The 13,431-nt window shown below is 44.3% G+C and overlaps 1 protein-coding gene across 1 annotated transcript; it reads right to left on the bottom strand.

Annotated features, from left to right (window-relative positions):
- Positions 1–3,130: 3,130 nt before the first annotated feature.
- OSTM1 (osteoclastogenesis associated transmembrane protein 1) lies at positions 3,131–13,195 on the bottom strand. Its single transcript, XM_050316353.1, has 6 exons — positions 12,857–13,195; positions 9,916–10,030; positions 8,336–8,433; positions 7,184–7,348; positions 6,203–6,368; positions 3,131–5,896 (listed from the first exon to the last, which is right to left on the bottom strand). Exons 1-6 carry the CDS (start codon positions 13,193–13,195, stop codon positions 5,841–5,843), a joined length of 939 nt encoding a protein of 312 aa, XP_050172310.1. The 3' UTR covers positions 3,131–5,840.
- Positions 13,196–13,431: the final 236 nt, after the last annotated feature.

Here is a 13,431-nt window from a genome sequence, read left to right as displayed (position 1 = left end):
GCGTTTTTCAACAGTCAGTTCTAATAAACGCTTGTATAGCACAGATTAAGCAGGTGGGAACACTGCCCAGAAAGAGTATTATGAATAACTTAATGCACTGGTTTAATTGCAGCAATCCATGATACTTAACTGTGCTGGCACCAGAGGGGAATTTTCAGTATTAGAAGTTAAAACTTCAACCAAGCCACTAGCGAGTATCTCCCTTTTATTAAATATTTGAAAAAGCTTTCCAGTATTTTCACTTCAGATGGGAGCAGGGAAGATTTCCGAGTTCATGTAACTACTTAACTTGTTTCCACCACAACTAATTAAGTTATTTTTAAAAAGTAGTTATCGTTTACTTTGGCACAGCTTTGCCCCTCTGACGTGGCAAAACGTTGCAGCCATGTCCCTGCTGCCCCTGTGCCCAGTCAGCCCTATTCTGCCCAATGCCCTTTGCAAACAATGCACAGAAGCAAAAAAGCCCAAACCTAGCTCACACTTCAAGCAACAGGCTCCTCTCAAAGCCACACTGCAGAGTATTCCCATATTGCTTTCCCACACTGCACCAGCTCCCTGGCACTATCCTTGCCACAGTTCAGAGGAGTGAGTCCTTTTGGAGTCTGTCCATTTGGCGATGGCCATACTTGAGCAGCAACTTAGTGACCTTTAAGGGGTCTCAAAGTAGGGCTGGCAGCAGAAGAAACACAGTTAAGGCTTAGGTAAAGTAGCAAAGGGCTCCCCATTGCCTCCCCTCAGCCTCAGCAATTTGTCCATGTAGAGTGGACACCTCTGGGTAAAACACCAATGACATTTGCAGTAATCAAGCTCCTGTCCCACACAGCATACACCGAAACACCAAGGCAAGGATTCAGTGGGAAGTTGTTTTGTCTGTGGGGCAAAAAAATACAGCACTTTCTTCTCTGTAAAAGCCTGAAAGTAACAAAATCTCTCCGCAGAACAACAACGTCCCTTTTCCTTCACCTCTAACCTGTGCAAGGTATGAAGGTCCATCTTAGCCCACTGCACCTCTGGAGAAGTGTGCCTGCTCATGGATGCTCCCATACACTCACCTTAGCCAGCACAAATCAGAAACGCCCCAGGCACCACCTCTGGCCCAAAGCAGATGCTGGGGGAAACCAGCTTGGAGCAGCACCAACTTTCCAGCAGAGCAAAGCACTGAAGCTGTGTGCCATAGCAGAAGACACTGGTCTGACAGCTCCCTAAGCCCACACACAGTCCTGGGTACAGACCGTGCCAGGAACCCTCACAATGGCCAACAGAGGTGCTAGTATCTGTATCAAACACCTGTGCTTGGAAAAGGTTATCACACAGCTGATTGTGGTCACTGATCACTTCACCTCCCGTTTTCTTCCTTTCCATGTTATTTTTGCCTTAGATTAGACCAGGGCCTCCAAGATAGCAACTGCATTTCAACTCTCAGCACAACACAAGGCCACATTAATGCACTAATTGCACATAAATCATCCTGGCTGACTCCAACAAGTAGCAACAGACACCTATCACAATGCTGGGAGAAGCAATGCTCCAGAGAAGCTTGCAGAATTTACTGGCTTTTGCTCTTCCAGTGTGTAACTTTTTACACTGGCAAAGACACAGAATGTGCATCCTGCACAAACTCAATGAAGATCAGGCAAAAAAAAGCTTACAACAGTCTCCGAAGGAAAATTCACAATGAAATATGAACAAAATTGGTAAGTTACTCATACATTCTGATTAGGAGTGCAGTGATTTTGCTAATCACACATTTTATCATTCCAGAGAAACTCTACATTCAGGGCACGAAAACTAAGGTATAAATTAGCAGAAACACAAAAGATTTGACGGTACTTGATTAACCGGACAGAAAGCACTAGAAACAAAACATTAGGAACTGAAGCCATTTTGTGATTGTAGCAGGTATTTAATAAGGATGGAAAGAACAGCCGTTACACAAAAAACCAGTTATTTCTGGTTTGTTTTGAAAAGTCTCTTGTTTAGTGCTAAACAGGAGTCCTCACTCAACTCAAAATAGAACAGAAGCTTTGTAAAGAACCTTTGAACCAGGATTATTTTGACACCATCACACAAGTCAGGTGTCCTACCAGAAGAAAGCAGTTGCTTTTAAGTAACTCAGAAGCAAGTCCCTGTTGTCATCCTACTACTTCCTCCTATTCCTACGTATGCCATGTCCCATCACAGACCAGTGGAGGACCTGGGGCTCAGCTGCACTGTTTCCCTACCTCCAGCCCCAGGCCCACCTCCACCAAGAAGCCAGAGCATCACCCTTCCAGCTCAGCTGCAATCAAGGTCCCATTCGTTACCCTCTTTTCTCAGGATATTTCAACCACCCGTGCACCTGAGCAGCCTCTCCCTCAGAAGCACTTGGTTCCATGTGTGTTTACAGACGCCAAGTTCCACTCACCAGTTACTCTCAGAGCCCCTGCTCCACTCATTAATTAAGTCCTCTGCTCTTCCCACTTGCCCTTCCCCTGAGCTGACTCCCTTCCAAGCTTCTTCCCCAAGCATATAGGCAACCAGAACCGTTCCTAGTTTTCCAGCTGAAGCCATACCTCATGCACTGGCATTACAATTTCCCCAGCCTTCCTGGAAGCCCCTTGCAAGGGATACACTTGCAAGAGTTAAATTTGCCTTTGAGAAATCCACAACCCAACACCAGCGCACAAGGCTCCTGCCCTCAGGTGAGACACCAGGCTCTCTCCAAGGTGACGCACTGCACCGCCGTTTTTAAAGAACTCTTGCAGCCCAACAGCAATCCAACACCAACACCGTGCCTGCTGAAGCTGAAAGTGGCCAGTGCAGGCAACCAAAAGGCTCCCCACGAGGACAGTAAGTTATCCCCACCAGCCTTACTCACGCACACCCACCCGAGAAACTCCATTGCAACTAACAGGAGCCTTTCCATAGACTTCAGGAGGCTCTGACCCAGCTTAAACTCCACCCTTTCTCAGCGGTTGCCATTGATTTGTTCTGCAATTCAGCACAGCACTGCTTTGAAAGCATCTTTCTGATGCTGTTTCCCGGCAAATGGATACTGGGGAATAATAAACAGGTGCTTCTGGACACAAACCCAGAAGAGCAGGAGTATAAAACTACTATAGATGAAGCAAATAAGTAACCACACTGATCATTGTATATCAACAATCTTTATTACAGCTGACTTTCCATGTTTAGAGGTTTCCTAGTAAGTATAAATATGAATCAAAGTGCTATCCCACAGTAAGAAATCTTTATTTGCACAGAAAAGATACAAACAATCAGTATTTCAAAGTTTATGCTACTTAATACATGTAATACCAAAAAGGCAAAAAATAAACCAAGATGAAAGACTAGCAGCAAAAAGAATTCTATTTCTCTTTCAACACAGTCTGTGTGCTTCCACATTTCTCTAGCAAATAGAGTATAAAGATAATTCAATCAATTCATGTATGAAATATCCTACCAAAAATATAACACTGTGTAAAGAAAGTTAATAGTACAAAGTTTGGGGCAAGGGAAAAAAAAAAGAAAAAAGGAGAAAATAGTAGATGTATTATTAAAAATCTCAAGTGTAAACTTTGCTGCTGCTTTAAAATCAGAAACAACAAAAGTCACATGAGTATTTCCGTTTGGCTTAGGAGCGAGGAAAATAAGAAAAGCTGATTTTTTTTTTTAAAGTGCTTAACCACCATATCCAAAAGTAATGACTTTCAGACCTACTTAACATGAATGTGCTCAAAAAGCCACTGCTTACAGTATAAAAGCTGTCATTCTGAAATGCTGCACATTCAAACTGGCTTTATCTGCACGAATGAAAGATTCCTTTGAACAGCTCTCAATCATATGATGTCCCAAATCAATGTAATGCTATTAGAGCAGGCAGCTGAATTAAGTCCCAGAAAGTTGAAGTTTAAGAATAATAGATATAAAAAAATAATCTTTTTTTAATTTAAAGGCAGCATGCGTCTCCCAGCCACGTGAAGATAACTTCATGGAATAAGCAAGAGAAACAGTTTTATATTATTGTTGTAAGCTACCTAAAACAAAGTTGATCTCATAATTCACATGTTAAGCAGCAGGAGACAGATACTTCTTACTGGTAAAACACAAAAAGGCAATTGTGGGTGGGACCAATTGCTAACACAGTATTTTACTTATTATTAAATATACTGTTAACTTGACTTCAAAATAAACAGTATGTCCTAACAAAAATAAACAGTATGTCCTAACAAAAAAAAAAAAAGAAAACAAGAAAACCGATGATTTGAAGAGCTTTAGGACTGTTTTGTTACACTGTTATAGATTTATTTGAGCCTTAGAGTAAAGAAAAAATTTAACATTATGGGCTCCAAAGCAAATCAAATAGATAAGACAATTTCATGCAGGGTTTTGACAGACATCAGACAGATTGCAAGAGAAATTTAAATTTTTTTAGCTGTAATGGCCATTATTTTTTAATCTCAAGATGAGAAAACACATTTAAAAATTGGAGCAAAGACTCTGACATTCATTAACCCCAGGTACTGCTGTAAGTCATTTCAATTCCACCACTCTCCCAGATCAGAAATACAATAAACAAACTGAACTGCCAGTATTGCTGCAGCCACTGAATTGTGCCCACAGAGTGACAGCAGCACGACCCATTCCTGCAGTTATTGCACTAATTTCTCCATCAGCTTTGGAATTCTGCAAGCTCAAATTTGTTAACATCCATCTGTTTCACAGGAATAATATTTTTACACTATTTCTTGAAAGTCACTAATTTCCAGCACAGTATATTCATTGTCCTTCAGAACACTTTTTAAGTTAGAGAACCCTCTGGTTCACTTACTGCTAAAACAAATGTTATCTAGAAAAGGCAACTTCTCCCCTACAAAGTTCCTGTAAACACCTCTGTATTAAGCCATAGCAAGTTCTAGAACAGGAAATCCAGCATCTCCAGTGACTTGACTTTACCTCACTTCTCCTCTACAAAAACATTAAAAAACCCCAGAACATTTTATACTTAAAAAGGAAAGGAAATGGCACAATAAAGACAGTGAAACATCGTTACCCAAGCAGACACGTAAAATAAACCTCTGAAAATATAGCATTTGAAAAGCAATTATTTTAGTGGTTAAAGTGTGCAAAAGACTAAATATGCCACCTGTTCCAGAGATAACTGAATACTGTAGCCATCAATGATTACTATTCAAGTCCAGCACTAGCAGTTGTGCTGCTTTTGTTGCTGTTTTGGACACTACATATTACCACTTTCTCTTCATTTTTCATGCCTTTTTGGTTTTGTTTTGTTTGGTTTTTTTTTTTAACAGATCCCATGCTTTTAAAGCTTGACTTTACAGTGGTATAGGACAGATGGGAACTTTTTCTTTTTTAAAGGTTTCCTGTCCATCCTAATTCTGACTATTATGTGAAATTAGAAATAATGTTTTAAGCAGGAACATCAAACGTTATTTCAAGTTTTGTCTGTCTTTCAAAATCACCTCAAAAGGATTCAAAATCTCAGGTTTTGTGAAACAAATATGATGAATATAGGAAAACACCACGCAAGGAAAGTGTAGCTGGTCTCCTGATGTGAACTACAAAAGCTTAGAAACAGAAAAACACCCGCTTCAGCCCGAGACTGAAAAAAAAACACCACCAAAGATTTTTCAAAACCAGAGTCCATACAGTGTCACACAGCCCTGCCTTGTCATGTTTGTTAATACCCTCGCTTAGAAGTCAGACAGCATTTTGTTTAACTTGTGTTGCTCTGTATCATTACACTAAACCATAATTAACTCCTCTTTTGTGCCGGCCTCATTCCAACACAATTGTACCCACTGTATACCAGCAGCAGTTCTCAGGTTTTGTTTTGCAGCTCAGCTGTATTTTTCTTGGATGTTCACAAGACTGGCATTTGACTGGATGCGCTTGGCTGGAAAGGGAAAAATTATATGAAAATTAAACACTAAGAATTCCACAAAACCAGTCTCTCCACTCCCTCTATTTATCCGACACAGACTCGCAAACAGCTTTCTGTTCACGTCCAGAAACTTTAATGAAAAGATGCGGCTGAAGCTCTTTACTACCCTTCTTCAGGGGACAGCAGCAGACTAATAGTTGCTATTAGCGCCGTCAGCACAGCTGCAGGCAGATCTGGCTGGGCCCCTCTCCCACACGAGCCAAGCGAATCCCTGGCACCACCCAGCTCTTACAGTGAAATGCCAACACCACCACTTACGCAAAATGAGTATCCGTTTCTTCTGCTTTGAGTGGAGGAAGCTACTAAGATAAAAAACAATAGGTAGGAAGAGAATAAAGGACGAAACTGCAATCACTGGGACTGTGTCACTGCAGGGAAAAGAACAGTTGAAAGTCCTGCTCCAAAGCTTCCGAGTGATGTTCATCTAAAAGAAAAACATAAGCAAACCATGAAAACAAGCACATGCATTTTTTCTGTGCAGCATGGCATGGCAAACACTCAGACCTCAAGGCATTCAAGTGTTTAAATACCACCTCAGAAAACAGCACTTTAACAGAACTCCCCCCAAAAGCAAGAAAATCCCAGGAAATCTAGAAACAGACAATTTAGACAAGGCCAAGATTTCATATCAAAACTTTAACCAGCTTCAAAAACACAACTTTACTCAGATACACGCAGACACTGGGAAACAGGCATGTGGCAAAAACCTCACTGACAGCCTGTGGGGACAGGACTAATTCCATACTTTTGACAAGCACTCCTTTAGCCCAGCCACTTAAACCCCCACAATATACAGAAGCTTTTTCCAAACATATGTCATCAGTGCTGAGGACCTCTAGAAACAGCTGCTGCAATAAGGAATCAATTAATACACCAGCTAGAACAATAGCAGTAAAGCTTCGTATGAAAAGCCAGAAGATTAGGAGTTTTGGTTTGGGGTTTTGTTTTTTAAATCCATCCCTTTAACAGTAACAAGAAATGAAAGTGCAGCTATTCAGTTCAAACTGGAACGCGCTCGAGAGATCAGGAGCTTCAGTCACGCTCCTGCAGCCCTGACTGAGGACAGGACCCGGCAAGGCAGCCCCACCAAGCTAAATTCCCACCGTGGGACATCAGCCTGCCAAAGGCACTGCTGCCCCACACCCAAAGGGAAAAGGCAATCCCTAGCCAGACAAGCACAAATGGCTGAGATTAATAAAGACCCCCACGCCTCCGTGTTGAGTCTTAATGAACACTTACTGCATCTTCCACGTCGATACACAAGTGTGCCGAGTGCCCAGACTCTCCACCTTGCCTGTTCATCCTCTGCAAGTTGTTATACAGGTCATTCAACTTTGTGTAGGTTTCGTTGCAGTTCTTACACACTTCTGTGTAGTTATTCGGTGACAGATAAACGGTTTGTCCCTAGGGTTATAAAACTCTGTGTGAATGCTGGTTTAAGGCACTACAAAAAAATTGGTTTGATTTGTTAGGTTGCTACTGCTGAGCTATACTGACAGGGACAGACAGTGTCATACTAAGTAACCCTTTTCATTTGTGGCCTTCAGCACCTCCTGAATGCACTCAAAAACAAAACCACAATCTCTGAAGATATTTCAACACAGTAATGGCTGTATCAGCTACCCACTGACCATGGGGTTAAGTTCTAGTCTAGACACTTGAAGTGATCAATACGCAGAACAAGGCCTATAAAATGAACACAGCCTATAAAGGCACATTTCCTAGAAAGCATTAATAATAAAGAAGCAGTTTCCTCAGAGATTGTCCCATACCCATCATTTTCCATTTCTACTACTGAATGATCCCATAACTTGGCTAGTTTCTGATTGAAATGGAATATGCACTGTTTCTTAGGCTATAATAGGGCATTTTCTCTTAGGATAATTACCACATTTATTTCACTAAGGAAGCTATATTGCTTTTGCTATATGGCCAAACTTCAACTACTCCCAATTTTACGAGTCAAAAGAAATGTTACAACAATTTAAGGTATCTGGCCTTTCTGAACTAGTCCACATTATCAAAAGGATAGACTGAATTTCTATGCCAAAACACAACAATTCTACAAAAAGAAAGAAAAAGAGACTTACAGCATGCAGACATGATATTTCTTACTGTATAATTATCAACTACAGTGAGTTCAGATATTCTGATGTGAAGTAGCATTGCAATTACATACAAAATGAAGTCAAGGTGAGTATCAATTAGAATTAATTTTAGGCTCTCAATCTGTAAACTGCATTTTACAGATCATTGCTTTATCTGCCTACAGTTCACAGACTCAGCAGCAATTTATTTGTCTGGTCTGTATCTGTGGATTATTCAACATCAATAAGATTTTGGTAGCAATTAGAGGATTTAGAGCTTCTCTTAAATACACAGCACAAATACCTGAAGGTTATGTTCAAAACATGTCAAAGATTTATTGAATAAATCCAGGAATTCTTCAGTAGAATTTGATAATCCCTCACTGTTATTCTTTAAACAATCTGTCAAAGAGAAAGAAAAACATCAGGATATTCTAATTCCTAACATTTCTACAGCTGGCAAGCCCCAGACACTCCAGTCCTGTAAAAAGAGCTCTCGACTATAAAAGACAGGTCTAGTCAACACTGCGGTTCCTCATCTGCCTGCCACTGATGTCTCAGACCTGCTGACCTAACTCTTCATCGAGAACACTTTTCAGAATTAATTGGCCTTGATTAAGTGAAAGATGAAGACTATCATCAAGAGCTTTCTGAAGAGGGGGACTGAATTATCTTTGGACTTTGAGATAAAACAAGACATTACTTTTATTTTCCAGCCTACAAATCTGGCTTTGCCCAGCAACAGCAGCAGCCATTTTGTGCACCAGCAGTGGAAATGAAACGGAGAGCACCGAGGAAATAGCTAGACCACAAACACAATAGAAGAAATCACAGTGTAGATTATTATTCTTTAAGAAAAGAGCTGAGCTTTTCATCAGCTTTGAGAGGAGCTCTGGGGCATTCCTCCCAGTCATAGGCTCAACCCTACCATGTTACTGCTTCCATCCATCCTACCCTGCTTTAGGTGCTCTAACCAGCCAAACTTTTGAAAACAAGAGTATTTGGGAATTTAGGTGTTCAGCAACAGCATTGTGAGAGCAAGCCAACATCCTAGAAAATGCTCCTGAAAGAACCAAGCATCATCAGCAGTGAGGGCAAGCATTCAGCTGGGCACTGGGCAGGCAGCACACAGGTCACAGGCTAAGCATGGCAGGACAGCACAGTCCACAGAGCTGCTCCTGTTCTGCCTTTCCAGCCCTCACACAGCCCAGACTCACAAACAAGAACAAACTCTCCTGGGCTCTCAAGAGATTCTGCAGCGAATCCAGCATCTTTAACGCTCAACTCCATAGTGCCATTCCCACTCTTTCCTAGTGCACCTGTTAGTGCAGGGTCCCACCTAGCACACCAGGGGAATGGCAAACAGCCACAGTTTCGCTGCTAGCATGGCACAGCAGCATCAGCATCGGGCCGTGAGATGCAGGCATACACTCAGACACCCTCCACCCATAAAATGAAATCAAAAGCATGGCTGTGGAGGCAGGTACTGTTCAACATGTAAGGATCCCAGAGTTAATAACTTTACTAACAAACAAGGAAAAGATTCTTTTGCAAGTTTTTTTTAAAAACAGAAAGATAGGAAAAGAGAAACCACAATGAAGCTAAAAAAATTCTCCAGCAAAGTAAATCACAAGGAAAACTAGCAAGACTACTTTTTGAAAGATTAATCTAAAAGAAATATTTATATAACAATTAAGTTTTCCAACAGATTACTGCCCTCAAATTCTGGCCCTTACAGAAGAAAACACTCTTGGAGTGGCTATAGGATAGGATTTGCATGTTATCTACTGACTGTATTCAAATAATTAAGTATAATTCTGACCTGTGCAAATTCTGGGGCTAAGTCATAACAGCAGCACAAAAGCTACAGAACGAGTCACGTACTTGCACAGTTGGCTGCCTCCCAGGTTTCGTTAAAGAACTCCGAAAGGGTCACAACTATCTGCAGCCTGTCTGAGGTCAAGATGCTTTTGGCACAATTGTGGCTCTCAGAAGAATTCTGGAAACAAAAGGAAGCAACAAAAGAAGCGAAAAAGTATTAAAAATACGAAGGGAAAAAAATTAAATATATTTTGCACAAGCACAGCTAAACAATCACACATTGTATCAATATTTCCAGAAAAGGCAGGGCAGAACTGACAGAACAAAAATCTTTTGATCCTCCAACTCATACTATGAGTGACGCAGCTTACTGCACATGGTCTCTGAAGACTTACTAGGAAATGCACACAAGTCAGTCAAAAATACATGACAAAAGAAAAAGAAAACGAGCACAGAGACAGGGCCTTCTCTGCCAGGTGGCTCATTTTCATCCACTCCTGGGCCGCTACCCCAGGAGCCAGTTCAAGGCATGTGCAGCCAGAGAAAAGGACAGGGTTGTTCTCGTTAGACAGAAGAAACAGTTGAGGGAGCTGAAGCAATGGAGTGGCCTCAAACAAACCAAATCCAAACAGCAGAAAAACAGCCTCCAAAACCATTGTACCGACAGCAAACTTCCCCCCAGTGCAGCAATACCAGGAACAGTCCTCTGTGAAGCAGCGCCTGCACTCACTGCCCCAGGTCTCTGCCCAGGCCGGGCTCTCAGCCTCCCCACACACAGGCACCAAGCTCATCTCTCTCAGCAAGCCACCCCAGCACCTCACAGCAGGCTCTGGCACAACTCATACAGCAACTTATTCTCTAGACCAAGCTCATAAAAAAGTGGAGATCGACTCTAAAAGCAGTTACAGAATAAACAGGAAGTCTCCTGATCAGAATTCAGATACGGAACCATGACCTCCAGTCAGCTGACTGCCGTGCTCTGGCTCCTGGTTTCTGGCTGCTAAATTGACTTAAGCACTTCTCAAAATTGCCAAAGCTGCCAAAAGCCTCTTTGATAAGTGACGTGGGACATAGAAAAAAATAATCTCTTTAATGAGAAACTCGTTCCTTACAGAGCTTTACAAGAGATCCACTTTCTGCCTCTCTTTGTTAAAATGGGGTGGGGGGTGGGTTAAACAAGAACTTTCCCTTGGAGGCTCAACTGCAGAAGTCAAATATTGCCACATCTGGTAACTCCTGTGTTCGCTGACTTTCATTTCTACTAAGTGACAGATATGAAAGAACGTTGCTTATCTGGGAAATTCTGGTTGCTTCACAAAGGCCTCTAACTGTGAAATTTCCTCACCACCTGGGCTCATGAATAGGAAAAAACACTTTACCAAAACGGAATCAAGCAGACCTAAATAATTCCTTAAGTATGTTTGCCTAATTGATTCTTTAATGAGCCTAGTGAGGAGGATTTTACATTTCAGAAATGTCCAAAGCTCAAGTTGGCTGCCCTTGTCACGTTGCACTCTAACTATTGTTAAGATAAAAACACCAGATACCTGACTACTTGTAATCGTGGACTGAGGTTGCAAGAGGTCACCTCCTTTATTTACTTGGTTAGTTAATCCACACACAGAAGGAAAGACAAATGCTCTCTCACGCAGATGTGTCTTCCAGACCACAGAGTGGACCGGTGCTCCTCCCAGGCTGCCAGTGCTCAAGCACAGCAGCTACAGTGTGTACATACATATTCAAAGTACTGGAATACGTTTGGCAGCCTATTCCTAGCCAAAATATCATGCTAAAAGTACCCATGAGAACTGCATACTAAACTCTTCCCTTCCACACTACCCAGTCACTGGTATAAACAGTTTCCATAAGAGAAACAGATAAAACAGACTACATGTTTGCAAACTAAAACAAGAGACCAGTGACTACATATTTGCCCTGGAAAGGGCAATTACCAAGTGAACATCCATGCACTTTTCCAGTACAAGGTGGTGAGAGGAACCGGGCAAAAAACCCACCACCACCCAAAAGCAACACTTTTCCAACAGCAGGTAACTAAGCTGTGAAAGGCTTTGCAGCTGGACTCTGCAGCACCTGAAGTTTCCCTGCGTTTGAAAACCAACAGATTTTTCTCGTCGGTGGCAATTCTAAACTTTGGGATTCAGAAATCCCAAGACTGGAAGCACAGTCCAGGGTGCACACTGCTATAAATGTGCTCTCTTAACAGGGCACCCACTTCATCACAGATCAAAGGTCCTCTGACCCACTAATGTCATCCTCACATCATCCCAGGAGCTAACTTTTACAAATGGATAAACTGGGAAAGAGCAAACAAAACAAGCCATGAACCACATCCAACACTAAGAAATGAAAGAAAAAAAAAAACCTAATCAAAGTATGATCAAAGTCTGAAGACCCCCAGCTTCAGTCAAGGTTCTCCCACCAGGAGAGTGCATGGACTCCAGCCAGGGCTCAAGATTTCTAGTTTGCTGCCACACACTCCCATCACCTTCGGAGCCAAGAAAACCATGCCATGGCTCCTCACAGATGATGTGCATCACTCGGCACAGTTACAGAGACCATCCATTTTCCAAGGAGTGTCAGGCAACTATAAGCTCTGGCAGCGTTCCCCATTAGTGCTGTACGACATGTAAGCCAGAGCACTTCTCCAGTCACTGCTACCTCAGCAAGAACAACTCAAGTTTTTCCACTCGCACAGCTTTTTTCTGCAGGTGGAGCTACTCGCCCCTGGCCACGCCACGAGCTGGCTACACGGACCACGCCGTCCCACGGAGCAGGAGGCGGCCGTCACCGGCAGCAGCGAGTCCCACACACTCCCAGCCTCCGCCAAACTGCCCTGCGCACCCCGGTGAGGCTCCCAGACTGCCTTCCCACCTCCACCCGACGTGCTCCGGCACCGAACTCCCACGGCTGGGAGCCCCAAGGGAAGGGCCCAGGCCCGCAGCCCCGCCCCGGCAGCCCCGCACCCCCCTGACGGCGGACGCACCCCGACGGCGCGGGCGATGCCGCCGTACAGCGCGAGCAGGCGGCGGTAGTGCTGGTGGCAGCCCTGGCACAGCCGCACCGGGCGGGCGCGCCGGCCCAGGCAGTCCGTCAGCGCCGCGCTGCCCTCCGCGAAGGCGGCCAGCAGCCTGCGGCACTCGGGCTCCAGCTCGGGCAGGTCGCCGGGCAGCCCCGCGCCCCACAGCTCCTCCGCCAGCCCCTCCGCCGCCTGCAGCGCCGGGGCCCAGCGCGGCTCCCCCTCGGCGGCGGCGGCGGCGGGGCCGAGCAGGGCGAGCGCCAGGGCGAGCAGCGGCACCCGCGGCAGGCACCGCGGCGGCGCCATGGCGGCCGCGCCGGGGAACCGGAAGTGCCGCGCCGGGAGAGGACCCGCCCCGCCGCAGGCGCCGCCGCTCATTGGCCGCGGTGGGAAGGGCGGGGCCGAGGGGCGGGGGCGGCGGCCGGCCGGCCCGGGGCGGGGCGGGAGCGGAGGGGGCTCGGAATGGGATCCCGCACCGGGATCCCGTCCAGGGGCGTCCGCAGGGCCGGGAGCGCGTACCTGTGCCCACGGGATGCACCTGC

Source organism: Myiozetetes cayanensis, unplaced genomic scaffold, assembly GCF_022539395.1.
Source record: "Myiozetetes cayanensis isolate MyiCay16 unplaced genomic scaffold, myiCay2020 scf2-11, whole genome shotgun sequence".
Taxonomy (NCBI): Eukaryota; Metazoa; Chordata; class Aves; order Passeriformes; family Tyrannidae; genus Myiozetetes; species Myiozetetes cayanensis.
The sequence above is the reverse complement of the archived record's forward strand: the minus strand, read 5'-3'. Positions and strand labels throughout refer to the sequence as shown.